Raw genomic sequence first — 27,876 nt, 5'->3', positions numbered from 1 at the left:
AATGAAACAATCATTTTGAACCTGGCTTTATCCGATCTTCAGATTTATCGCCCCGAAATGTATGCAAATTAGCGCATATAATGCCTAATTTGCATATTTAAACATATAATTTCAGAAAACTTGTAATACATCTTAGTTTTAATATAAGTAATCAACTGGAGAAGTTTCATTGTGATAGCTATTAGTTAACTTTTTTTCCCTATTCACCTACCATGTCTCACCTTAACTGTCATGTTCTGCTACTGTGGTTATGTGTTTTTGAACAGAATAAAAGATGAATGTCTTGAGGGACAATGGGGCTTAAGTGGTTAATTTATTGATAATGTACTTTTTCCTTTCTAGAAATGTAGTGGAGTCAAAAGTACAATATTTGTCTTTGATATGTCTAGTGGAGTGAAAAAAATAATTTAAAATAAATTGTGTGTGTTTTATATTGTGTGTGTTTTATATATATATATATATATATATATATATATATATATATATATATAATTATTCAATGTCAAGTCAACGGTCACGCGCTGTGTCATGTATCATGAACGCGCATTGATGACGTCACGTCCTCGGGAGCTACAGGTGAGTGTATTGTCAACGTGCGCTGTGGGAACATGTAAGTTTACCGGTTCTATATTTATTTTGTAAATGGTCTAGTTGGTTCATAGTGTTATAACTTAACGCTTAAATCATTTAGCAGAGGTTTATGCTGAACCTGGTGAAAATCCAAATTCTGGCCACTGCAGACTGGCGAGCTAGTTGGATGACGTTAGTTAGCCCCTTTCCCGGAACCCCTTGTTGTTTTTTCGACTTCTACCAAACAAAACTAATTTAACTGTCTTTGGAGAGATATTTCAAATTCAATTTGCGGGAGGATAATCTAAAATTAGCCCGTCTCCGGACCCCCCGGGTTGAGCTCCTTTGGACCTATCAAAATGTCAGAAACTTTAACGTAGGGTTCCGAAAGGAGCTAATCTAAAGTCAAACTAGGATGATTGCATGCAACAACCTCTTATTATTTTTTGACCAGCGACACCGTCATACTTCGGATTATATGCTTTTGTTGTTGGCATTGATGCCGTATGTCCTACACAAGTTCGTTAGTTGGGAACTGCCCATAGATCCGAAGTCCCATAAATCCGGAAATTGTGTGTCATGTGACTGAGGTATGAATCCATAAGGTTTGTTTATCTTCTAGACTATCAGGTCACACACTTGTCATGTTGAATTTTCCATTTACACCTCCTTCACTGGTGAATATGATCTTACAGTTCACCTCATGGTTAGAGTTTTATTCTGTTAATCAGTGTAGTTTATGGGATGTCAAATGTACTGTAATTCCCTACAATTTAGGTCTTGGTGCTTTTTTAACCATGCACTAGCAAACATTAGTGATCTTAAAACTCACCACCTGTTGCACTGCGATGCATTGTGAGTTTGCACTGTAGATGGCAATATTTGAGAATGTTTTAGAATTTTCGCCACAATGATATTATATCATAATGTGTTTTCCTTTCTATTATATTTTAGTAGGTAAAACCAGAAACCCGGTAAAACCATTCTGTGAAGGAGGAGTCAAGAGGATGCAGCAGAGGGATTTCTCAGACAGTTGGGTAACCAACTTCAAGATGGTTGTCCACAATGTTAACAAGAGGAATTCATATGATTCTGGTCTTGATGACACTTATGACACACCAGCAAAAAAGGTCTGCATTCCAAATAGTGCTTCTCCTGACCCTGGCTGTTTTTTAGGCTCCGTTTCAAGCACCTCCTCACCCTTGCCACAAGATGAACTGAAAAATAAGCAGCCAGTACAAACTGTGAACTCAAGCAGTAGTGAAAAGGATTCAATTGTATCAAGCGGCATCCTGCCTGGTTTAGAGCGCTCGCCGGATAGATCTGAGAAAGTTGCAGTAAACCTCGGCCCTGCTTTTGACTTTGACGTTGAGGAGATCCTTTGTCTGAGCCCCATTAAGAAATGCTCCTGCCCAACAGGAGTTGGCAACCACTTGAGCTGCCAGGTTGTCAATAGCAATGGGTTCCGAAATGAGCCTGTTGAAGATCAGTGTCCAACACGAAGAGACATTGTGGAAGGAGATGGAAGAGAATGCCTGTCAAAAACCATCAAAGGTGTTGTACCAGAGCAGAATGCTGTAGGTGAGAAGGTTTATTTCTCCAGGAGGTACCTGGAGGCCATGAGGAGAACGGGCAAGGACCACACTCAGCTATCTGCGTCCCCTCTGCTGCCGCATGCCATCTCCAGACCTCCGGTGCACAGGGTGGATGAGAGCGAGGTGTTTCCGGGCAAACATGCAGCGTGTCAGCAGAAGATTTCATTTACACTGAATGACGTCTCTTCTACTGTAAGTAGGGCACCGTTAACGGGCATCGAGGGCACCATGGAGGCTCTGAACGGTGATGTTGATGATGCTTGGAATATTGGGAACCCCTTGTCTGAATCTTCTACGCTGAGCGCAGACTGCGAGAAGAGTGTGGTGGGCATAGGGGAGATGAAGGACTGCCAGAGCAAACTGAAGGAGGTAGAAGAGGTCACTGTGGAGACAAGCTTCGAGGAGAGCAGCTTCGAGAATACCCTTCTTAAAGTACTAGTATGAATAATGCAGTAGTGATCCTCTAGTCTTTATTTAAACCTGAGTTGTGACATACTTGGACAACTTTTCTGTCTACACCAAATCTGTTCACCAGCATATAGCTGCTGGGGTTCAAGTGGTTAATGTATCCAACAGAGTCACGGTAGTTTCATACATATTTAAAGGGCTAAGGAATTCACTTTATTGCACAATAGAGGATGCTCATGCATAAAGTGAGTGGCAAAGTGAGTTTAACGTTTAATGCAATCAGATAGGACTTTTCTGTTTGGATGTATTTGCCACTCAGTAGGCGTTCCGCATAACTTCCATGTATGATGATGATGTCACACACATACCCTCTATTGTGGCACACACACATAGGAAAAATAGCTGATCTAGCATTGTAGGCTTGTACATCTTCTATTTTCACTACTTTTTATAATTATCGTTCATAAATTGTAATCAAAGCAAATTTTTGAAGTAATCATGACCAGCCCTACTTATTTACACGTGTTTTTTATTCTTTCCCTTGTACTACGGTAACTCTCTTGTATCAAGGTGAAGTCTGAGGTGGTCGTGGTTCCAAGCCAGAAGATGGAATCAGAGCCTTCTCAGGCCGTGCCAGAGACCACCAGTGCTAAACCAAACCAGAGTCAAAGGTTGTGTTCAAGGCTTATTGACACGAGGCATAATGTGGAAATTGTGATTAAAGTATAATGTTTTAACATTTGTAGAGGTGACCATGCCTGAGAATATTTGTATATAGTTGGATCCATTCATAATAGATTCTGCGTCTGTTCCCCCCCCCCCCCCCCCCCCCAGGTCGGTGGTCCTTGACAGCGATGCAGATTTTCATTGTGCATGGCGACAGTATGTGCAGTCAGTCAAAAGACACATCGACGAGAGTAAAGGTTTGGTCACAATTCTTAGTGAATGTGTTACTAGAGCCTGACGGAAATGTTTTCGTCGGGCGTTTTTGACGTTTTTGACGACAATGGTATCAGCAAATATGCATCTTATCTGTCCCAGATCACGATTGGTGAACTTAAAAAAAACACACAAAAAAACAACTCAAATTTGCAAGCTTGTAGATCGGCTATTATTAAATCTTTTGACCAGGGCTTAACCCATTTTGGGCGGGAACCCCTTTTGGTGTTTTAAACATTGTTATAATTTAGCTATTGAAAAATAGCAGATCTACAAGCTCATAGCACGCCACCAAGTGGTGCGCTACGAGCTTGTAGGTCTGCTATTTTTGAAAAATCGTGAAAATATTTATTTCAGAAAACTGGAGGATTTAGAATATATTAGGTCAGGCCTAAATGGGTTAAGTGGTTACTTATGTTTATTTGTATTTGTTTCTTCTCAAATAGAAATCGGTTCTTCTATTTTTAGAATATGTTTGCAATTTTTGTCAAAATATCGGTCAAAACATTAGTAATTTATGAACAAGGACTCTCCAAAATCAGTCAGGGTCCGTTTGTTACCCACCATCCAGATGGCGGTTGACCACCAGGCTCTGGTGATGTCCGTTGTCAAGCAATAATGTTAAATGTTCATTGTATTTCCTCAAGGTCCAATACCTGAGCAGCAGAACCAGGAATCATCTGCTGCAAGTGGCCACCAGGAGCAGCATGCATCTGATCTGGTCAGGTAACATCGTACCTCTGTATGTGTTCACCACTCACCCTAGCATCTCTATTCAGAGTTCAGACATGCCTTAATAGGGAAACATTCTGCCAAAATATATGATTTGCAATGCAACGTGTTGTGAGCTTGTAGAACGGCTATTTTTCTTATCTAGGGACCACCAATGTGGACGGTGCAAGCATTGGTGTTAGACTTAGATAATGTATATTTTGTTTTGTATGTATTACTGATGAATTCAGTAGGCCTACAATGGAAACAAGCCCCCATGGCTTTTTGTGTTCTCCATTTAGCATTGCTTGTGACTGTACTATCGTACTGTAGTCTAACTGGTTAACAAAGTATTCAATCGATCAATGTTGATGCTTTCTGCCCTCTCTGTGCCAAAGTGCCACAGTGATGTCGAGTGCAGACTGTGAGGCGGGCATAGGCGTAGGGGAGACGCAGGACTGCCAAGGCAAAGCGGAGGGAGACGTCACCGCGGAGACTAGCTTCAAGGATACCAGCTTCGAGGATACCCCTATCAAAGTACAGGTGTGGATGATGCAGCAGTCACTGTACACTCTCGATAGCTAATGTATCCAACACAGTCAAGGTAGTATCATAGTTATTTAGTAGGGCTGTCACAATTCGCCTAATCCACGATTCAATTCAACTTTCGATTTTACGGTCACGATTCGATACGATTCAATTTAGTAGGGCTGTCACAATTCGCCTAATCCATGATTCAATTCAACTTTCGATTTTATGGTCACGATTCGATACGATTCAATCATTTAAAAAAAAAACTATTTTCAGCACAGAGCGTTGATGATATGATTATTAATTTAGGCTAATGTTTTGATTTGTAAAGAAAGACACTCTGCAATAAGTCACTTTTATTTGACTAATAACAAATGAGAATGAGAATAACATCAACGATATAAACTTTGGGTTTCATGCCCTGGCCCCTAAAATCAGTTTTGTTAACACCCTGAGCGCACAGGACAAAGTTCTCCGCCCTTTCAATTAGTAGCACCCAGGACGGAGATTGATCAAAAGGACGGATATTATTGATATCAAAACCGATCGCATCGCTCCACAGGCTGGGAGTGTCATCGTGGGACGTCATCGAAAATGTTCCCCCCCTGTTTAGCCGACGAGACCGAAAATCTTAAAATACTTTGAAATACTTTGAAATGTTTTATAGTTTCTGAGTTATTTAATTTAAACGCCAAATGCATTCTCAATGGCGAAAACACAAACTTTGGCACCAAGTATTAAAAAAACGTCCACAGACGTCTTGGGCTATGCCCGTGCGGTAATACCAAGGACGTCCACAGACGTCTTGGGCACAAAATGTGTTTTAATAACTCTTGATCTAAATCATTCCGTCCAATTCTAAGCAAAGATTATGTGTTAGACGGCCCACCGCTGTCCCGTCGCTAGTCACGGTAGAATTAATCATACCTCCTGTTGTTGTCGAACGCCTCGAGTGTTTTGGCTAAATCTAGCTGGTTAGACCAGTCATTAGTCCTACAACCTATCTCAAACCCTCACCCTAACCCTAACCTCCCATGGGGCAGCACACCTAAACCTAACTTTAAGCCCCTACCAACCCTTAACGCACCCCTCACCAACCTTAATCCGGTCGTCGTAACGCACCCCTCACCAACCTTAATTCGGTCGTCTTAACGCACCCCTCACCAACCTTATGTCTAACCAATGCCATGTCTAACCAAAGGATGCCTCCCTCCGGGGGTAACATCCGGTCCGTTTGTAAAAGTGCTTCGCTGCTAAATCGAAAGTAAAGCAGAGAGACGTGCGACACGACACTACAGCGGTCTTGCTCTTAACTCCACTCCTCTCTCACTGCGGAGTGCGGACTGCTGTGTGTGTGACTGTGTGTGTGTGTATGTGTCTGTGTCGGACAGTGACTTAGACGTGCGCATGCAATGAAATATCGAGAGTCTGCTTGTGATTTCAATACTGTATTGAACGTCTATTTCGATTAGATTTCGATACGTATCGAGAATCGTGACCGCCTTATTATTTAGTATTTACCAAAAAAAAGTTTTGTCCTCCCCTGTTGTACTTTCTAACTCTTTTGTGTTAAGGTGAAGTCCAAGTTGGTGGTCATTCCAAGCCGCCGGAACGTGCAAGCTTACAAGAACAGCAGTACTACAGCGACAGACCAGGGTCTAAGGTTGTGTTCAGTGCTCTGTGTTGCCTCTAGAGCTGTGGTTCTCAAGTGTGGGGTAACATTTGCAAGTGTTTTACTGTATCTCTGTGCTGTTTACATTTTTGACTAACAAAGTATTCAATCAATCAATTAGTTGATATAGATCAATTTAACCATATATACATTGGTACATTTATTTATATATATATATATATATATATATATATATATATATATATATATATATATATATATAGTTACATCGGTTCGATATACATCGGTTTTGCCACATTAGAGTAAGTTCTTTGAAATTAGCCGATCTACAAGCTTGTAGATCTTGACCAAATATAGACATTTGGGATGTTAGGATGGGGTTCCCTGGCAGAAAATATTCAGATGGGTTCTGCGGCCAAACATATATTCATTTTGATCTGATGAGATTTTTTGGGCCTTTTGCCTTTATTGAAAGATGGGGGGGGGGGACATGCAGCAAAGGTTGTCAGGATCGGGACTCGAACCCGCAACACGCAGTCAGGCTGGATTACCAGCCTAGTTGCCTGGATTTTGGAGTTATATGTATTTTGTTTATTATTAAGGGTATTGTAGCCTTCAATTTGAGTGGGGGGGTGGTTAAGAGACAGCCAAAGTATTTGGGGCGTTAACGCCAGTCCAAAAGGTCGAGAGAACCCCTGCTCTAGGATGCTGTGCTTGCGGATAAGGCTGGCATGATGTGTAAATTGTGGATAAAGTGTGATGTTCTAACATTCGTAAAGACTTATAATATACTTTTATTCTTTTATGATTAGATGCTTCTGTTTTTCCCAGGTCTTTCTTTAATGCAGATTACCATCGTGAGAAGCAGCAGTATGTGTGGGCAGTCGGAAGACACATGGAGGAGAATCTAGGTTTGGCCACAATTTGTGTGAATGTTTGTTACCTGCCCTCCAGAAACTTTACCACCAGGCCATGATTCATGGAGATGTTCATTGTCAAGCTGATTTAAATTTGTGTATTTGTGTTTTCCTTGAGGTGCAATGGCTGAGCTGCAGAACATGATGTACAGTGTTGCTAACCAGGGATGGCATTCTGCAAGTGGCCACCAGTGGCAGCATCCATCTGACCTCACAGTCAGGTTAGTTGTGTGTGTGTGCGTGTGCGTGTGCGTGTGCGTGTGCGTGCGTGTGCGTGCGTGCGTGCGCACGCACGTGTGCCCATTCTGAGAAAAAAATAATAGAATATATAGGGAACTGCTGGGACATACAGGTACCCGTTTCACCAAGATTGTCTTTTTTGGGATCACAAATAACCCAATACTTGGAATATCAAAATATGAATTTGCAATCATAAAGGTAGTGGATGATTATGGAAGAGCACATCCTCCCCAGATTCCAAAACGTGGATGGAAGATATGGTAGAAATTGTATCATATGGACGGATGTTGCCAAGATTAAATAATAATGAAGGGGACAGCTTTTCTTTAATTCCATTCATTGTGCTGTGGGTTTCTCCTAAAGTTCTGGTTCTAGATTGCGTCCCGTATAAAGGTTTAAATATTTTCTTTTAGGAAGGCTGTCTGCTGATACCGTTGGTATTTTCTGCCATCCTACTCTTGTCTACTGAAATTACATCCGGTTTTGCCACATTAGAGTTGGGCAGAGATTTTGAAAGCATTCTTGTAACTCCTTCTGACTATCAAAAATATCACACAAAGCCACCTAAATTACCATAACGGTCGTCTGGCATGTTTATCTCATTGAATATGCATGGTTTAAATTCTCAATCGCCATGATTGTCATTAGAATTCCATAGAAGCCAGCATGTCTTTATTTGGAAAAGCATTGTGCAGTAATTTTCCACATTCCTTGTACAAAACAAATCTTTAGTGCAATTCCCACTTTTTTCCCCCCTTGTCCCATGATGTCCTTTTTCAAAGTGCTCCCATTCTTGATGGGAACAAGACTTATGGATCATTACAATTATAGGTAGTCAAATGTTTCTGTGTCACAAACTCGCGGCCGTTGTTTGCATTCGTTTCCGACGTTCTGTTCATGGTTCAATCACTGTGTTTTGTTGTGGCCTTCCTGCTGTCCATGCAGTTGGCTCATAACATTAGCAGCTGTTGTCGCTTTGAGCTGCGGTCTAGTCTGAAGACACATGGTGTTGCCAGACTTCTGCAGTGCGGGGAAGGGCTTACTAGGCATCATGACTAGGTCGCTACTACGTGATTGGCTACACGAGTGGTGCAGACTCCCATTGGCTTAGGCGGCGTTTCAGACTATACCATTGTCTTAAGGGCCAGTCAATCCTGACTAGGTCGCTAATCAAAACGGGCCTGTTATGTCAGGTTTCACCTGACAAAAATGAAAACAAGGGAGTAGAAAAAAAAACGAAAAACAAACGTTTTTACAAGTGAAGGCAGCATGTCTTCTATGGCGAAAATAGCAGATCTAGTTTTTCATAACCGTAATGAATGGGTCATTGTGTGATATATAGTACGACATGATGTCCATTTTTATGTGCTGTAGGTCTTGTAGGACGATAATGGACATATTGGTCCCTATTTTCGCGAGATTTAATTTTGCTTTATTCCCTGAATATGACTGACACTGGTATGAAAGGTCAGCTATTGGAATAGTTGGTGTGGAACAGTGGACTAGCGTTTATGGTTAATAGTATTGGTGATAGAAATGGTCAACGGCAGTCTCTAGACACACTCTACTTGAGGAGGATTATAGCTAATGATGTCGCTCACGATCATGACCTTTTACTTGACGATTAATTTACATAAATAATTACGATTAACAATTTAATTGTTTTTGTATTGAACATGCGTATAAATAAAAATAATACATTTCTGTTTGGCTTTAAGGCTTCGGTAATGGGGGGAGGCAGGGACATATATGAACATTTTTCAATATGGAAATGGTTGATGATTATGCAACATAATATCACCAATAATTATGACATTGTGACAGGCCTGCATCCAGTTAGATCCCAAAACATTACAAAACAGAATGAGATAGCGAGCGGGTGTGCGGATACAGTGGGATCCTGCTCCCGATGTAGGGCTCTACTGTAGGGTTTAAGTGGTTATAAAGTTAGACAGTAAAATCCTTCCCTTCTCTTTTAACAATTATTTGGTTACATTTTGTACACATTCAAATGGATTAACTGAGGATTTTGTTAGATGACAGTCCTACTCTAATTCAAACATGTCCTTTTCAGAAACTATCGAAGGCCATTTGAACACAAGACTCATGTGAGATCTCTTCACGAGTGGCTGGCCCAAAACGCTGGGAGTGGTGCACGCTTTTTCACAGTCCCACACAAATTTCGCTAACGTACAGTGGAACTGTATGAACAATGGGTTCATTTCATATACTGTATTTTGTTTTTTTGTGGTTTTGTCTCTTTTGTTTGTTTGCACTGTAATATGTTGTTTTTGTGTTAATATATGTGTAGCTTTGATTCTTTATTTTAATATACGTGTGGTTTTGTCTCTTGTTTGCATGGTTATATTGTTTTTGTGTTAATATACGAGTGGCTTAGATTGATTTTGTTTGCACTATTGTTTATATTTTTGTTTTAATATAAATAAAGTGTGGCTTAAATTAAAAATTAAAAGTTTTAAATGCCAAGTTTGTTTTAAAAAACAAAGATGAGACACAGCCACATCTATGACAAAACAACACAGTACAAATTAATGAAAGTTCTTCCCTGATGGAGCGACGCAATATCTGGTTCTAGATTGCGTCCTATATAAAAGTTTCAATATTTTTACTTTGGAAGGCAATGCTGTCTGCCGATACCGTTGGTATTTTCTGCCGTCCTGCACTTGTCCATTTCTTCCTTATTTTGTTCTTTTGGATTACAATGTAATTAAAAGATGTTGGGCTCAATTAATTTGTATTAATACAATTTCATACAACTCTTCCCCGAATTTCTTTATTTTATCGCATTCCCAAACAGTGAGAAAATTGTTCCTTGAGTCTTGCATCTCTCATCTTGACTGTACCCCATAGTTTCTCTATATTTAAAATGCTAATCAACTGACATATTTGCAATTTTTACCTACCCATTACCATCACTGTTAATGCAATGGGAGCTCAGGAGGTGTGTTAGCCTAAGATTTAGACTCTTGTAGATGTATTTTATCGATTCTGACATTTCAATCTTTGAAAATGTCAGAATCGCTAAAATACATCTACAAGAGTCTAAATCTTATGCTAAAGCTGTGTAGGATATTAGCAGTTACAATCTTACTCACAATTGTTTACAGTAAAACAACAAAATAATTGGGGGCAGATGACAAGTTCAAAAAATGTTTTGTTTTATTTGATAGATCACAAATATATAGAAACAATGCACTCAGAAATCAGAATACCATAATAATCTGATGCCATAGATTCCAGCAACCCGCCACCAAGTGGTCAAATAATACTGGAAATAATTAATGCCTCTCTTCTAATGGCTCCTACAGTTACAATTCAAATGTTTTCTCATCAGCAGTAAACTAACTTCTCTAGGTGGTAGATTATACTCAACATTATTCAGCATTGTTGGCAGAACCTGCAGTTTGGGGCTTGTTCAAATTCTGCCAGGTGTTAACCAAAGATAACCGAATCTGCCACAGGAAAAATAAATTCCCTGGTGATATTGGTCTGGCACTCCTCAGTTTGAATTACATTTCGCTCACCCCATAGTTGTGGGTGACCAATCAGAGCTCACTATTCAAAGTGAGACTTTTTTGCGTAACTGCCCTTGGAAATAAATCTCCCACACCGAAGTTTCAGACTAATATCTATGCAGTGATATTAGTCTGGCCAGGCCAGGCTAACTATACTTTGCTAGGGTACTAGCAGTAGTCAATAACACATTGCTACGGATACAATAACCCACAGATCGATGATTGTGGGATGGGGTCCAATACAACGCATGGATTGTGTTGTATTGAGTAATCGATGCACACAAGATAAATCAGTCATCCCCACACACATTCAGGGTGAGCGACTGCTTCTGTCATGACAGGTGGATTATGTGGCTTGTGTATGTGGCTATGTACCACTTATTACTCCAAGGCATGGCAAGCAATGTGTCACAAACTTTATTTTTGACCCGAAAGCTTGGCTTTCATCTGTTGAACAAGTGCACTTGTTATAATGACATACTGTATCTTAGTGGTTCCCAGACTGCTGTGAGACAAGTCCAAGTCCAGATTTGCCTTGCGTTTTGGGAAAACCACACACACTTCTTCTCCATGCAAAATTATGAAAATATGATCTAAAATCTCAGTGTCACATCATGTGAGCTTTTAGATCGGACATATAAGCACAGTGAATCGAAATATCAGTTTAATACAGTAAATGTACCTATGGTTCTTGTAGTTCTTTAGCATTTATAGTTCTGAGGTTGTGTGGTACCCCTGTACACCAAATCACATTGCCAAGCATAGCCAATCTACAAGCTACAACCCGCTGCAACATGACATGTAAGCTTGTAGATCTGTTATTTTTAATGTTTGCCTATTTTCACCAAATATTCGTCCATCATGACATGTCCAGAATAGGGACGCTAGGGTTCATGTAATTAGCAGTTGTAGGTCTGTAGTTGTCGGAAGAAGCCTGGGTTGGGCTTAATCGAGGGTCTGGCTTGTTTCACTTGCTGGTAGGCGTCATCAAATGACAGACCCTCTCTCAGCATCAGGTAGCCAATAACAATGGAAGATGAGCGTGACACCCCAGCATTACAATGGACTAGTGCTATGCCATTCTGAAACACATTTTTGGAAAAGAGAGAGACAGAGAAGATGTGTGAGAATTAATCAGTCTGCATTTGTACCGTATGTGTGAGTTTGCATTCATTCAATGAAAAAATATATAATAATAAATAAATAATACATTTTTGTGCTCAGCCAAACTGCAAAAACAGAATCATGAAAACGAGGGAGGCTCACAACTCACTTTTCAATAAAATGCTCCAAATTTGTATTCACAGCAGCAATACGACGTTTAGACTTTTTCATTCTAAACTGTACAGATCTACAAGCTCGCAGCGCGTCACTTTGTGCCGCAATATGAGCTTGTGTGTGTGTGTGTGTGTGTGTATATTCATTTTTTAGATAACAAAAATCATTGCTTCTACGGGTCCTTGACCAAATACATATCATTTTGGGGGTCCTTGACATGGATACAAAAAAGGTTTTTCAAGGTGTGAGGCTTGACAACATTTCTAGGTTGCTGCATCCTTAAAATGCACATAGAAGACCCTTAGGTCCACTAATGTTAAGACTCTTGAAGGAAATTGAATAAGTTTTACTTGGCAAATAACTGCTGTCACAGGCCAGTGTTAACATATGTGTGTGAGCAGATCTGTGCCTATCCTGCTTGCATAATGCCGATGGCCATGTGATAACTTATTTGTTAATGTGTGTACCTGATCCAAGGCCTGGTCTATGAATGAGCAACAGTCCCCCAGGTAGGAAATTATGTCAGTATCTGGTTGGTCCAGGATGTTGACCGTCTTATAAATGAACTGATCTGGGAAAAGATTCATCACTCCGTAGGCCACATTCAACACATGAGACACCTGAGAGAGAGAGAGAGAAGAGAGAGATTTTAACTTGGTTTTGAGAATATGTGTAATTAAAAAGAAATCGGAACAGGAGACAATGAACAGTATTAGATAATTCATGTTTACATCACTTTCTCCATGTGATGGGAGTATACTGTCATGGAATCTCCTGGTCATTGAGCGATGAATGGCAACCAAGAACGTTGAAAAGAAACCTATGGCAATACATGACAAATGCATATCATATTGATCAATCTATATAATATTGTATACTTTACCTTATATCTCAGTAGAGTCTCAATGTCATGTGCTACATCCTGAGAAGCTGATAAAGCAGACAACAGGTAGATTTAGAACACAGTCGGTCAAATCATTTAATTACATCATTATAACATTTGTTGCAGGATTTCATTTGATTATTTTTTTTATATTTCTATAGAATAATCTTAGGGATTGCCAGTAATACTAATTGTGACACTTTTGTGGAAATTTATTTTTTAATTTGGCATAACCTTTGAAAAAAATAAATCTCTCTAAAAAGCAGGGAGGTTTGTTTGTAGTAGTAAGAGTAGTAAGTAGCAGCAGCAGTAGTTGTTGTTGTTGTTGTTGTTGTTGTTGTTGTTGTACAACTATTAGGAGATATGTCTGTCATATCACTTGTGTATTAGCCTATTTATTCTAGTAATAGGGTAATAGCAGCACTATTGGGTAAGCAGACTTACACAAGAGTATAAAAGGTCTGATGATACCAACTTGAAGGTCCAGACTTTTGTCTTCAACAAAGCCATATCCAGTTGCCTCTTCTCGAATCTCCTCCACCACCTCCTCCACCTGTCCATCTCCTCCGTCCGTCCTTCTCTCCACCAGCCGTCTACCGGTCACGGTGGTCACATGAGTGCACTGTTTCTTCAGTCGGTCTTTAGAGAAGCCTTGGATCTGCCCAGCCAGCGACTGCATCGAATCTGCATACAGCATAAAACTCTACAGTATAGCCTAGGATGATGGTTTTATTGGTTTATATAGGCCCTATTTAATTATTATTTTTATATATATAATCGACATATTTTGTGATATTTTGTATTCCTTGTTCACCACCCACCGTTTTAATTAAAAGGGATTGAGAATTTGAGACATTATCCGTTATAAGTTATCTGGGTTCTTCTGGACAGTAAAACAAAATCTCTTTTACTCCTGAAGACTGGTATTCCTCCTGGTTCCACTTCCATTCATATGTGGTTCCACCCTGGCCTGACCCAAGGCGGTTAGCTAATTAATATTGTATTCCCGAGTTTGGAAATGGTCGTCTATGAAAACAATATTGGCAGACAGTTATGGGTTCCAGGGTTCCACTAGTTCCACTCCTTTATAGCTCTATGGTTCCACTGACTCAACAGCCACAGCCGAGACGGAAGTAGCGTCGCGTCATCGACGTGGTGCTTTCGGGTGTTCCTCGTAATCTCGTAAATTCCTACTGTACATGACGGGGGACCGAACCCAGGCCAGAGACAGAGACCGAACTCTCTGACCGAACCAAACTCATACGTTTTGAGGTCATTATACACAACCCGCGTCATTCTCAGAAGTCTATATTTGCAGTAAATAAACACATGATGCATGTTTATAATTTTTTAATGTATCTAATTTAAGCCATTCATGACAATGTAAACAGACACCACCAGTTATATCAACATAATTGGGCCCCATCCCCATACTCGAGCCCCATCACCCGCCGAACTCTTGTGGATATTTTTATTTTTGTAATTTGATAGTATTAGATCGAGAAAATTATGTTGGGAGTGCAGCCTCGTCCCAAAGTTTAACACCGAGACAGCAGGAACGCACCAAGAGGTTGTCGTTCCATGAATTAGCAGGAAGAGCATCGTGTTACACCGAAATATGTGGTCTATCGAATTCCATGACACAGGCGGTCGCTATCTGGCAACTTGGCAAATTGCACATGATGAATGCAAGGCATTCGTAAACGATTCGTTGGTGTTGTTCGCGTGCATAATGTTGGTGGCTTTTAGTATCGAAACGGTGCGAAGGATGTGTCCCTTTTGCTCAACCATCTGAAAAATAGCAATCTGTCGCCACCCAATTCGATAGCCCACAAATACCGGTGTAATACCCGCTGTGAAAAAACCAGGACGACTCACTCCTCATTCCAATAATAAACTGGACGGGGAGGGAGGCACTGGCAGTGGGGTGGAGTACAGGAAGCGCTCGTCTCTTGAAACGAAGATGGGCGAAAAAATCTAATCACAACATCTACAACGGATTTTTCCATTTTAATCAACGGCGGATATTTGAGATATTATTTTAACTGAATTTTGGTTTGTAATCGAACAGCCAGAAGATGACGACGTCTCGGGGAGCGATCCAACCGAGCCAGCAGAAACTGGCAGAGAAGCTCACCATCCTCAACGATAGAGGCATCGGGATGTTGACCCGAGTGTACAATATTAAAAAGGTTAATATTTGCATCAAACGTTAACTGTTAATATGCACATTGATAGACATTCGATTGTATTTTATATCATGCATGCAGCTGGTCAACGCGGTGTTTGATGGTACCTCCCCAGATTGCCGTATGTGCAGCAGTCTATCGTGAGCCTTTGATTTACAGTAGACTAGTGCATCGTTTATACTTTGTCGCACGAGCCTGTCGCTTGACACACAGTATTTTCAGCTGTTTAAAATAAATTCACTTTTTTGTCGAACGATAGGCGACAAAGTATAAATTCGTCGTGAATCAGTTCCTAATGTATATTCATGACATTTGGGGATTTAAGTCTATTAGTATTTGTTTTCTATGCTCATTATTGGTATTTTTAAATAATTGATACGTGGTTTGTTCCAGTCTTGGCTCTATGGCTTTATATATATATATTATATAGTTAGCGTTCATTGAAATATCGGAAAATACTGTTCGATATCCAGCTAGCTGCCTACTACGTTAGCTTAACTGTAGCCGTTGGATTCAGAAGAAAATATTAAGCCAGGGAATGTTGTTACCCATAATGGGACGAGTGTCTTTTGGAGAGAAATTCATGTCGCAACACATCAGCGGTGTAATGTCGGCAAGCAGAGAGGGTTATTGTGTCAGACAGTCAGTCAAGGCCTGCTGTAGCGTCAGCTACAAAGCTAACGACTCATAATGGCGACTTTAGCTGCGTTATGTATAGCTAGCTAGTAGCTACCAATGTTAGCCCTCCACTGGGGTCTGGGACTCGGGCGTATGCCTGTTTTATACACACTTGTGCGCCGGTGTCGCGCACCGAAAATAGCAGATCTATAAGCTCACAAGTCGCGATGTGGCGCATTGTGGGGTTTGTGGATCGGCTATATAGCTGTAGTCAACAGAGTGCCTGTCAGCCACCTATTTGCCATTTATGTTTTTGCAAATAGCATTAGTTTGCTTGTTGCTGGTCGATTCTCAGTTGTGGGTGTGACTACAGTCACTACATACAGTCATAGTCATATTGGTCACAGGGTAATGAGAATATTGATGTTTTGATCTATTCTCGAGTATATTCCGTCTAATTGCGCTACTCTTCTCACTATCTTTTACTATAGAACTGCACTGTTTAGTGTTTACCACAAGTATTCTATCTAATGCCATTTTGTAGTGCACACCATACTTCATTCTTTTACATGTTTAGACCTTGAGTGTAGAGCAATGCATACTAGAATTGGCAGATACAGCCCCTGAGTCCCAGTGATTATTCTTCTAGCAATGACCCTTTCCTCCTTTCCATTGTCTTTCTCATCTTCTGTACATCTTTTCCCCTCCATCAGCTGTCACTGATCTCTCAACATAGGGTTTTTGAACTTAGGAGACCATCAAGGTGATAATAATCATTGTCAAAACATGGTAAAGTAAAAAACAATACTTTTAAAAAGACAAATATCAGACCACATTTTGACAGTGACTTGATTATGGCAGTGGAACCAATTCTTAACAAGAGTAAGAGGCTAATATCCACACAAGCTTCCCATAGAGACTGTGCTGCTCCTTATATCCAAAAGCCCAAAGGGTGGCACAAAAGGAAAGGCTATGGGTCATCAAAATCAATATGGTTCAACCTGTCCATTATTATGATGAGCTATCAGTTTGCAAAAATATATATATAATAATAATCTGAGGCCGCTCAAATATTTAAGATTCATCCTCCAGGAAACATGTTCACAGGGTGTTCCACACACACTGGCTGCTGGATAGATTAGAACATGTCCAGCTGGTTACTTTTTTTACTGCCTTTATCATATTTTGTGAGGCGCTTCTCCTTTCTGATCACACCCTACATCTATGTCCAATGGTGCACTGTTTAGACACCATGCTGGCCGCATCATTTAAGATTATGGTGCGGTTGCGTAAAGACCCGCCCCTGCCTGCTTCTGATTGGCCCCCTCCTGGTAGTGTTAGGGTTCCCGCGGGGCATTGTCACATTCTAATACAGCCAGAAAAACACATTCTGGCAGTTCGGTAGCATCATGCCTTGTTCATCATTAGACTTCCAATCCACACCTCCCGGGTTCGAATCCTGCTGTCGCCACTATTTTTCCAGCAACCACAGACTAGGGTAATGCCAACACAGAGCAATATTTATTTCCACCACGGAGTAACCTCGCATCAGTGTCACAAGTCTTCTGGTAACCATGGAGCAAAACTTAACTTATTACAGCTGCATGGTGCAAACATTAACTGTTTAGACGCCACACCAGAGATAACGAGATTAATCTACCCTTTTCCAGGCGCCACGCCCCAGATTACGAGATTTGATTAATTGAATTGGCGTTAATCAAAAAATAAATAAAAAAATAGTAGCATTTTTGTGCTTCGTTGCTAGCCACCGCTAGCGTCCACGTAAGAAACGGCCGTCTTTATTGACATTATGGCTCAAAATGAGATGAAATAGGCATGATCATTGGCAGAGGAAGTGTAGCGCCCAGGTTTACATTAGATAATTGGCACTGGGTGAAAAAACTGGGTTGCAAAATCGTGGGATAAAAAAAAAAAAAAAAAAAAAGAAATAGGCAATAGGGGACAAATTTCATTCAGGTCAAAATCTGTGTCAAACCAGAAACGGGATCATGTCAAAGGTCATGTCCAACCTAGACATAGGATCTAAATGTCTCAATAGAGGAGCAAGAAGACCAAATATAACCACCGCAATTGTATAGAGGGTATGCGCATGCATAAAGTGAGTGGCAAAGTGAGTTTAACGTTATTTAACATCGTTTATTGCAATTTGATTTCAGGACTTTTCTGTTTGGCTGTATGGGAAGTCCAGAAAGTAGTTTTCAGTAGGCGTTCTTGCATAACTCCCGGGTATGATGATGATGTCATGCGCATAGTACCGGGAGGCATCCTTTGGTTAGACATAGCATTGTTTAGATAAGGTTGGTGAGGGGTGCGTTAAAACGACCGGATTAAAGTTGGTGAAGGGTGCGTTAAGACGACCGGATTAAGGTTGGTGAGGGGTGCGTTAAGACGACCGGATTAAGGTTGGTGAGGGGTGTGCAATTGTGCATAACGTTTTGGGGCTAGTTCTCAGAGGAGCACCTGGAGATGTTGCTTGGTGCGCACTGCGGGCAGACGTCTGTCATGTCTCTACTCTACCACAACGTTACTTTAGCCAGCATGAGACAAATTCATTAACTACTCACCTAATGTCGCGGAGGTTCCATGTTTAACGTAATTAGTGTGGTTGCCCAGGGCAACCGGACTATTGTAATTGTAACACTTTATTTATTATTATTAGTGTGGTTGCCCTAACAGGGCATAGATAAAACGACCACCATGGGTGGATATGGTTTATTGGTTAATTAATGTACTGTAGTTGCTACAAAAATCGGAGGAAATCAGGGAAAAGGCCAAGCAGGTGGAATGCTCTAGTGGAGTTATGATGATGATATTGATTATTATTTTACATTTTTAGATTTGAATGGGCATTAATCAGTATGTTTGATGTGCATTGCCATAAATTACTTACATTTACTACTATATAGGGCATGTTGGATGCAGGATGTTACTGGATCCATAATAAATGATTAATTCTCTCTGATCCGTGTTGGATCCCCTCATTAATTTTGGGAGGGCCATTTAATGTCAATAATGTCTTTGAGTATATTGTCAGGCAATTTGGATGTTGAGGAGCAGATAGAAATTGAAATGGAATGCCTGCACTGTAAATAGCTCATATTATTTAAAAGTTCCACTTTTGTTTGGAGCAGCATCTCCACCGCTATATATATTTTGAAGCTTACCCATGACAATTCTGGTAGTTTCTTTTGCTCTGCACTGAAGGTCTCCATTAATATTGTGTTTTACAATAGCACTCGCTGGATCCAGGTTTTACACATGACTTGGACAGGGTGTGTAATGTCACTGATCAAATGCCAATCAGTTTGGTCGTTATCAAATTGTGGGGCATATAGGAATGATTCTTTTATTGATTATTGCATGGATGGGATCATGAGGTGTGCCACAATTAATAGCATATTCATAGATTCTGGCATACTAAATGAGGCCAAAGATAGAGGTACTTGAAAGCTATTTTAATCGAACGTAATAGAACGCTCTTGTGTGATAGCATTGTCATTGTGGCACCTGGGCGGCGACTGCCATTTACTTCCTCTACGCAGGGAAAAATCTGATTCAATATTCGATGAAGGTGTGTTCAAATGGAGCATGTCAAGTTTAACTAGGCAATAGACAGCCAATTTCAGATTAGAGACATTGCATTTCATCCTGTATGTTGAATTTGGGACGATGGGAAGCTTTATCTCTGGAGTGAGTACTGGTATAGCTATTAATACTGTAGGTAGGATGTCTATCACAGAAGCTCTTATTGTGATCACTACCAATAAAGCATGCCCAACAAGTTACAATACAAACCCAAGCTTTAAATATACTTAATGCAAACAATATCTTCAAAATACATTTAAAACTTTTTGTTTAGCTTCCCCAATTTTAAATTGGTTTCTCCCAAAATATATAGCCTGGAAAGACCAGAAAGCTGAATTTGTCATCCAGTCATTATGGTGAATTACATCACCAGTAGTAATCTGGCCGCACCTTAACCATTGGAATGAACCCAAAGGAAAATGACACTGTAGGCCTCCTATACACAGGGACATGTTTGACTCACTGTTTGTGTTTATAAACAGAGATGGAATATCGCATCTACACAAATCCAGTTCGTTTTTAGTGCGTAGGTAAGGGAAACTTGAAGAATCAATACTGGAAGCACGCAGACACAATATAAGGGAAGGCAAAAGCAGTCAAGATGCTGAGATCTAAGAAATTAATAGTTTACTATTAATAATTGTTTTACTTTCCTGTCACTCTGTGACAATAGGCAAATTCATGTTACTCTACATGTGATATTAGGATTCAAACTCTGAATGTAATCTCTTATCCTTGGACCCAAGATTAATACAACTACTCTTGTTATTCTTACTCACAGACAATTTCTCATGTAACAGCCAAACAGTGGCAAGATTGTGGAACTAGTCAAAGCATATGATTATAGATCAGACTGTTGAGATGCAGCCAGCTGAGAGTTTAAGATTTGGCCATGTTGTTTCAGCCCATCCTCAATCCACATTTCTAAAATGAGCATATTGTAATTATGTGTGCGTGCCTAGTTAAGGACACCACATGTTTAAATTCAAGACCGCATGCAGTAAATGTGTATTAATGGCTCACATTTTGACACGGTATGTTATTCACTCACGCATGTTGTGTTAAGAGACAACATAACACAAGATCGATTGCCCCAACCAATTACTCAGGTGTGTGTGCGTGCGTGTGCATGTGCACGCGTGCGTGTGCACGCGTGTGTGTGCGCGTGTGTGTGTGTGCGTGTGTGCGTGTGTGTGTGTGTGTGTGTGTGTGTGTACACACTAATGGGGCTACTAGTGGTTTGTCTGGGCAGGCTCCTTGTTTTTGATTTGTCTTTTCTTCTCTCCGTTCCAATGCTTCCCCCTCCCACTCTCCTATGCAGCAAGGACAAGTTTGGAAGGTTTGCAAAGTTTATCACCTTCCACTGATAAAACCCCCTTCACCCTTCCTCAACTCCTTATTACACGTCCTGCTCTTCTCCTCTGCTGGTTACCTGCACTGATCTGTTGCTCCTCTTTCATTGTTTCATGTTTGGGTCTGGAACGCTGCAAGCAGGCTTTTAGTTTTGAGTAGACAAAGACATTTCTACCAAAGGCATTATTCTTAGTTCTAGGTTGTTTGGAAATAACAGTTTAGCATTCTCATATGGGTGCAAAATCCAACTAAATCGTAAAAAGATGAGAGCTGTAGAAATGTTAATGCCAAAAGCATATGGCCACTGTATAGCCCAGGGGACAAATATTTAGGTTACCAAATATTGAACATGTAATTTCAATGAGCCCAATAAATTGAATACATGGCTCTGGCTGGATAACTGGATCTTATATTTGTTTCAAACTAAACTAATTATTGTATATTGCTTTTAAATTGTACATCACTAAATTGGATCAATTTACAAACCAACTGTGAATTGCTCAATGACTTGTCAGTTAACGCTTTACATTCCTTGTTCCCATTCAGTTTCAGGGCAGCTGGCAGGATTTGGCTGGGGCTCTAGCTCTAAATCTGAGGTTGTTTTAAATTTTTTTGATATCTTCAACAACCAGTGCAAAAATCAGTACAAGTGAAACTGTGTGTAACGCTAATGATTGGCAAGGAATACACAAGAACATTGTATCCAGAAATCCTATTTCAGAATGGAAGCCAGCCAGCCAGCCAGCCGGCCAGCCTGTACTGTGACCAATAGTGTGGGATTGTTCACACTTTTCAAACTGTTCTATCCTCTTGATGTTATGCTTTCTGGGCGTTCCAAGTTCCAACCTGCTCATTTTCAAAGTGGGATACATGGATTCTCTCAGGTCCTTGAGGGGCCTGCCTGGAGACCCCTTATTATCTCACTTAGTTATTACAAGTTGAAATTACCACAAAAACATATTTTAAGATTTTGCTTTCCTCAACCTATTCTTATCAACATTTAATGCTAGCTCCCCTGCATAAAATGTTATATATTAATAGTTATATTTGGGAGTTCTAATTGTCTGAGCATCATTTGAAAATACCAGACGTTACCAGCTGATGGTTCCAGACAAACATGGAGAAACAAAGGTGGAGCAAATGAAGGTCTGTTCTGGTATCTAGTCAACAGCCCCCACATCCTAATCCTTCTTCACCTTCACTCCTGATTCTCAGTTTATTCTCATTCCTCCCTCCCTCCACCCATCCAATCATCCATCCACTGCACCTCTCCCATTCACTCATCCTTCCACCCAGCCCCCAATCCCAACCCAACCAGTCAACTGTATGCAGCACTAGCCACTACTAAAAGACAAGTGCCACTGTATATAAATGGGGAAAAAAGAAAGGCTTTGTCAATCTGCATGCTTTAGCTCTGTGAATCCAGCAACAAGCAAAGCTGCAATCCTTAATGTTGTAAACTAATTGAGGTATTTCACTCAAAAGTAGGCCTCACGTAAGCAGAGCTAGTAGACTTTAAGCCTTTGTGTCACCAATAAATAAGCTAAAAGGAATCATCTAAATTATAAATGCCCCCACCCCAACACCAGGCTGGATTTTGGCCAAACTCCCAACAACCCCAGGCTGGCTTTTGGCCAAACTCCCAATAGTAGTCCATATAGTCAAGTCTATCATAGGCTAATGCCATGTTAGCATCACAACCACAATTAGCATTGTATTTGTGCAATAGCCAGACTGTGCTTTTTATGAAACTTTATGGATCTTGCTTCCTTGTTTCACCGTATGTAGTTAAAAACATGCACAAGCCATACATGAAATTTCATTGGCCTAAAGTAGCCGGGTAGACATACAGTATTACTGATGTCATCTCAGCTATCATTTTAGACCGTTAAAGTTTCAGGTTTGGTTTGGTAAAAATAGGAAATAAGCAAGGAATTGAGGTGCCACCTGTGTCATTGATGGGGATTGAAATCTTGTTGTGGTTGTTGTGTGTAATGACTCATATCCCAAGTCCCAGTGCTGTGTGTTCTAGACCAACTGCTGTGTTGTAATGGTCAGCTTCCTAGATGAAGGCTTTGGTCAGTGAACTAGCTACTGACGAACAGTCAGACACACTAAAGACACAAATACATGTACAGCGACAAATAGACATGGTCACACACACTTGACACATACGTAAGGTTACCTTGCTGGCTAGCAAAGGGCAGTCTCTAGTGAAAAGTTGCTCAGAGAGATGCAAAATAGGAGCTGATCATAGTTGCGCCCTGTCCAATCCAGTGTAAAACCAGTTACTTACAAACTAATGGCACAATATGGTTCCATAGCAGTACCACCTTGTCCGCCCCCCAGTATGTGTTAGTTATTGCCCACTGTTCTGCGTTGTAATTTTGTTCTAGCAGTGGCTGGAGATGCTTCAGTATGGTTGTGGTCCTGTGTCAAGCTTTAAGGCTGTTCTGGTTTTTGTTTAAATTGTAAGCAGTCAAAACACGAGATTAGTAGTATAGTTAGTTCTATAATAATAATAATAATAATAATAATAGCTTTTATGTTATTCCCTCATGTGAACCTTGTGGCTTCCACTCAAAACGTCATGTTCTCTAGGGCACAACTGAGTTGATAAAGGTAATAGAGCATGCACATCCACTCCAGCCCAGGTGCTGGACAAATGGCAGTACATGAGGAAGAAATTAGAGTCTGCAACACTGGTAGGAAAAACTCAGCTCCACTGGTTTATTGATTCAACAGTGATCGAAACGTTGAATCAATAAACCAGTTGAGCTGAGTTTTTCCTACCAGTGTTGAGGACTCTATGGGCAGTATTATGCGTGTCTTAAGTACCAGGTCTTATTACTTAACTTAAGACCTGGAGGCGTGATCAATGCCATTTGGCTATTCTGAGTGGCCAAACAGCATTGACCACGCCTCCAGGTCTTAAGTTAAGTAATAAGACCTGGTACTTAAGACACGCATAATACTGCCCTATGTCTTCCTCACAACTGAGTTGATGACATTTTGTTAAGCGCACTCAAGCGTGCTAAGACTTCTGTGTCTAATCTAGCAGTCCATAAAGTTACTTTATATGAACAGCCTGTTTAATGGCACATGCATGGATAACACATTCCTAACCATTCACTACTACACTGCCATACTGCATGAGTGCTATTGCTTTATGCTGGCATCAGAGCAATACGGCTGGAACAGTGGCACCTGCACACACACATTTATTATAGCACTGCTGTTCTGTGGAGGCAGATATAGTTAGGTTGATGGGATGCTGGGAACATTCTTAACAAGGGCCCTCCCCTTGTATAGTTTTTCTATTCTCTTCTATCTCTCCCTGACTTTGATTTATCTCTTCTTCCTCTAATTCTCTTTGTCTCTCTTAATCCCCCATCTTGTTTTTCCTCTTTCTTTCGCTGTATCCTCTCTTTCTCCCCCTCACATTTTTATGTGCATCATTCTGCCTGCCATGCAGTGTGTTTGTGGTACTAACAAGTGTTGATTCAGTGGAGCAGTTTGGGAAGGAAAGTCCTACAGTTAAGTGTCTCTCAGTATTTCTCAGCCAGTTTGTGTCATCATAGCACACCAAATTTCCAGCCAATACAAGGAAACCAGGAAGACATACTGACTGGAATAAAGTAACATTTTTGGTTGCTTGGAGATTTTAAGCAGTCGTGAACAAGGGCTGCAATTTTTTACATGATACATTTAACCTGCTGGACAACAATGAAGCTAAACTATTTCAATCTTAATCTGACATTATTAATTATACTGACTATTGCACAGTTCAGCTCACTCCAAATGACTACGGTTGAGAACCACTTTGGGCTCTTGTTCACACCTAGACTACACCAGAATCTGGTTTATCTAAACTTCAATCCTCATGGTGAAGGAACTTCTTAAAATGAATAGTGATGCATAATTGTTGATTACATTACATTTCTCAAAATGGCTTCTCCTAAACTGTTACCATTCATTGTAGTTGGGGTTGTGGTAGCTACAGAATATTTCTTGGTTGTCATTTAGAGAGAAAGAGGGAGCCTTGCTTTTACAGTAGAAGAATTGTACTGACCTTGTATTTTCCTCTTATCTCTTCTCACCTCCTCTGTCCTCTCTTTTCTAGGCATGTGGAGATCCAAAAGCTAAGCCCTCCTACCTGGTGGATAAGAACTTGGAATCGGCTGTGAAGTTCATCGTCCGGAAATTCCCTGCTGTGGAGACGCGCAACAATAATGTATGTGTGTGAGTGTGAGAGAGAGAGAGCGAGAGAAACTGTGTGTGTGACAGTGCGTGTGCTGTGTGTGTGTGGAGGTGAATGACCATTGATACATTATAAATAACTGCTTTGATTCAAACTTTGATTGAACGTTTTAGGAAAGCATTGAATGAAAGCAGTTACTTTTCTGCATTCCTCACTCATCCCAATATGGTAAAACCATTTCTTCTCTGAACTAGAGGGATTGGGCTATTGATGTTTTAAGTGGAGTATTTCAAGAGAGATATAGAATTCCACTTCAATGCTACATTGTACATGACAATTACAAAACGGACAATAATACATCCATGATACACCTCAAAGTACCTATAAAATACAATACAAAAATCTCCAAAATGATACACTTTAAGTGATAGGGCGCAAAGAGAATACACTATGTACAATATGTACAGAAATAATAAATATGTAGGCCTATACATACATAGGCTAGTACACATCCGAACATGTTGGGAGTGTACATCTGAGATTATCCTTTTGAAACTTGTCAGTGGAACTTTCAAGGCCAAAGTCATCCACATCAGACTAAATAAATGACGGTTTTGTCAGATATGGTGACAGAAATCATTGTATGGTGACAGAAATCATCTGTAAGGGATGCTACAGATGGCCATTTATTGCTGAGGCACAGTATTTGACTGAGAGCCACACAGTGTTAGCCTGTATGTAGAGCGAAACCATGTCTTTTTGTATGGTCCTCTCCAAACGGATCCATCACTGTTTACTACATAGGCGTAATTAGTAAGATAGAGCTCAAAATATAAAACCAATTCAAATAAGATATGATAATGATACTGATCTCTGGTGGACAGTTAGGTTATCACTGCCTCTAGTAACAAGATAGACTTGAGCATAATGTCATTACATAGGTCTCACAAAGAATAATAGGGGGCACGGTGGCACAGTCGGTAGTGCTGTCACCTCACAGCTAGAAGGTCCTGGGTTTGATTCCCACTGGGGACGCTGGGGGCGTGTTCTCTCCTCTGTGTCATTAGTGCCCATACCTGAGGCGGGGTTGGTGATAGGGCCTTTCTGTCCCCTAGGGTAGGTACCCTCACAAAATACATGCAGTAATCCTGGTCTCTAAACTACCTCCCCCTGGTCAGCCGGGGCACCTGATGGAGGGGAAAGGAACTGGTCGGAATAACGTGTTCCTTCCACACGCTATGTCCGGCCGGGGAAACTCCCCCCTGAAAAGAAGCAGCGTGGACTCCTCATGCATTCAAGGAAGCATGAGATCAGTCCGCTGCCCTCCCCAGGTTGGTAGAGGAAGTGTAGCAAATCGTGGGATAAAAAAAAAACCAATTGAGCAAAATCTAAAATTTGAGTTATTCAGTCATTTGCATTGTGTTTCTGTGTTGTGTTTTGCAAGGCCTACAAAATGGAATTAGATAGAGTGTGTGCGTGTGTGCGTGTGTGCGTGACTGTGAGTGTACCCCAAAGTGACCTCATGCCTCATTCAGTTATTTCTTTCAGCATTAACTGTTAGCTCAGCTCATAGCTTCTGTGTGCGCATCAGTGTAAAACTGCCATTTAGCTAACCGCACATGTGTGGCTAACTGCTTATTCAGTATATAACTGTGCCAAATGTGTCTCTTATGTTGTGTTTCTGCTTTGTTTCTGTGTTTGTTTGTGTTTTTGTTTTTTGCATGCTAAACTTGGCTTATTCCGGACTTGTGCTTTTTGGTAAGTTTTTTTGTATCTATAAGTTGACGTAACTAAGTTTTCTCTGAGTTCTTTGAATATTAGTTTTGTAATGATGCTTTTTATTTGTTGGCGTGTGTTTTGCTTTGCACCGCCGCCTGTCTTTACTCTTTCTCCCACTGGCAGCATTTTTACTTTTTACTGGCTGGCCAGCTGGTTAATGGGCAACTTCACTGAGATTTAACCTGAATCCTGTCATTCTGTTCTGAGGAGGAAACTCCTTTCTCTCACGGTGCCGAAAAGTCAACACTACATAAAATGTCAGGTTTCACTGGGTTGTTTTACATAAGTGAAGTCTTTTTTTGTTTGTTATTGTTTTGAAATTATTACATCTATAATATAATTAATGACAGGCCCAAAAATAGGGATACCAGGTTGACAGTGGTTTAAAAAAAACTTGTTTGAGTAATTATCTTGCCAGGCTTGGTACTGTAGTTGGATTGTTGGCTTACTGGCTACAGCCAGTATATGACAGGCAGGCTGTTTAAAGACTTGTCAACTGTTTGCAATGAGGAGGATAATATTTCATCTTTAGGCTGATAAAATGCAGAACACATTGGCATCCTCTGTTCTGTTGAACAAGTTAACTGTTAGGTCTACACAGTATGGGATCTTAATGACTGACATTCCAATTATTACAAACAGGTCCCTATAGTTTAACATTGATTTTAATTAATTTGCATTGTGTCAAGGGTAGGGAAGGAAATATTTTTTTTTTTACCATCATTCAACAGCTGTCTGTTGAATAATGGTTCAACAGGACTGTTGAATGATGTTAATATTTGGACTAGACCCTACCATCATATAGTCCAAACGTACCAGTATTCTCTTGATGTTAATTGTCTAATCTCGTCTAAGGGTGAAATCAAAAGTGTTGTTGACTCCTTGGTGC

The 27,876-nt window shown here is 40.5% G+C and overlaps 3 protein-coding genes across 8 annotated transcripts in view; 2 read left to right on the top strand and 1 right to left on the bottom strand.

Moving 5' to 3' along the window:
• The first annotated feature begins 568 nt into the window (after positions 1-568).
• Positions 569-10,326, top strand: LOC306931378 (uncharacterized protein). The gene is made up of 10 exons (XM_079512756.1): positions 569-610; positions 1,525-2,597; positions 3,144-3,244; positions 3,408-3,496; positions 4,160-4,238; positions 4,622-4,766; positions 6,329-6,417; positions 7,219-7,298; positions 7,423-7,525; positions 9,619-10,326. Exons 2-10 carry the CDS (start codon positions 1,578-1,580, stop codon positions 9,731-9,733), a joined length of 1,821 nt encoding a protein of 606 aa, XP_079368882.1. The 5' UTR covers positions 569-610; positions 1,525-1,577; the 3' UTR covers positions 9,734-10,326.
• Positions 10,327-10,740: 414 nt separating this feature from the next.
• Positions 10,741-16,155, bottom strand: LOC306930526 (dual specificity protein phosphatase 19-like). 5 transcript variants are annotated; one of them, XM_079511535.1, is made up of 5 exons: positions 15,979-16,155; positions 13,686-13,925; positions 13,242-13,288; positions 12,826-12,978; positions 10,741-12,162 (listed from the first exon to the last, which is right to left on the bottom strand). In XM_079511535.1, the coding sequence occupies exons 1-5, from the start codon at positions 16,025-16,027 to the stop codon at positions 11,980-11,982; spliced, it is 672 nt and encodes a 223-aa protein (XP_079367661.1). In that variant the 5' UTR covers positions 16,028-16,155; the 3' UTR covers positions 10,741-11,979. The 5 variants fall into 5 exon arrangements, with proteins under 5 accessions (XP_079367661.1, XP_079367662.1, XP_079367663.1 ...); XM_079511536.1 differs by lacking the exon at positions 15,979-16,155 and adding an exon at positions 14,153-14,313; XM_079511537.1 differs by lacking the exon at positions 15,979-16,155 and adding an exon at positions 14,063-14,309 and having other exon boundaries at positions 13,686-13,956.
• Positions 15,133-27,876, top strand: part of nckap1 (NCK-associated protein 1) — a 30,751-nt gene continuing 18,007 nt past the window's right edge. Inside the window, exons 1-3 of one of the 2 annotated variants that reach the window (XM_079511532.1) lie at positions 15,133-15,433; positions 20,976-20,993; positions 25,131-25,241. In XM_079511532.1, coding sequence (XP_079367658.1) covers positions 15,320-15,433; positions 20,976-20,993; positions 25,131-25,241 — 243 coding nt within the window. In that variant the 5' untranslated portion in view covers positions 15,133-15,319. The remainder of the gene's footprint in view (positions 15,434-20,975; positions 20,994-25,130; positions 25,242-27,876) is intronic. The other variant, XM_079511533.1, reaches the window with a different exon arrangement.

This window comes from Electrona antarctica (genome assembly GCF_951216825.1).
Source record: "Electrona antarctica genome assembly, chromosome: 10".
NCBI classification, from domain to species: domain Eukaryota; kingdom Metazoa; phylum Chordata; class Actinopteri; order Myctophiformes; family Myctophidae; genus Electrona; species Electrona antarctica.
This window is presented reverse-complemented; position numbering and strand designations above follow the sequence as displayed.

Excerpts from the sequence above, each read along its gene's own strand:
- LOC306931378 (XM_079512756.1), top strand. The coding sequence starts at position 1,578 with ATGCAGCAGAGGGATTTCTCAGACAGTTGGGTAACCAACTTCAAGATG. Across the intron at positions 2,598-3,143 it reads TCGAGAATACCCTTCTTAAA|GTGAAGTCTGAGGTGGTCGT; the intron begins GTACTAGTATGA and ends TCTTGTATCAAG. Across the intron at positions 3,245-3,407 it reads AAACCAAACCAGAGTCAAAG|GTCGGTGGTCCTTGACAGCG; the intron begins GTTGTGTTCAAG and ends CCCCCCCCCCAG.
- LOC306930526 (XM_079511535.1), bottom strand. The coding sequence starts at position 16,027 with ATGTGTTGCGACATGAATTTCTCTCCAAAAGACACTCGTCCCATTATG. Across the intron at positions 13,289-13,685 it reads CAGACCTTTTATACTCTTGT|CTTCTCAGGATGTAGCACAT; the intron begins GTAAGTCTGCTT and ends CTGCTTTATCAG. Across the intron at positions 12,979-13,241 it reads AGACTCTACTGAGATATAAG|GTGTCTCATGTGTTGAATGT; the intron begins GTAAAGTATACA and ends TCTCTCTCTCAG.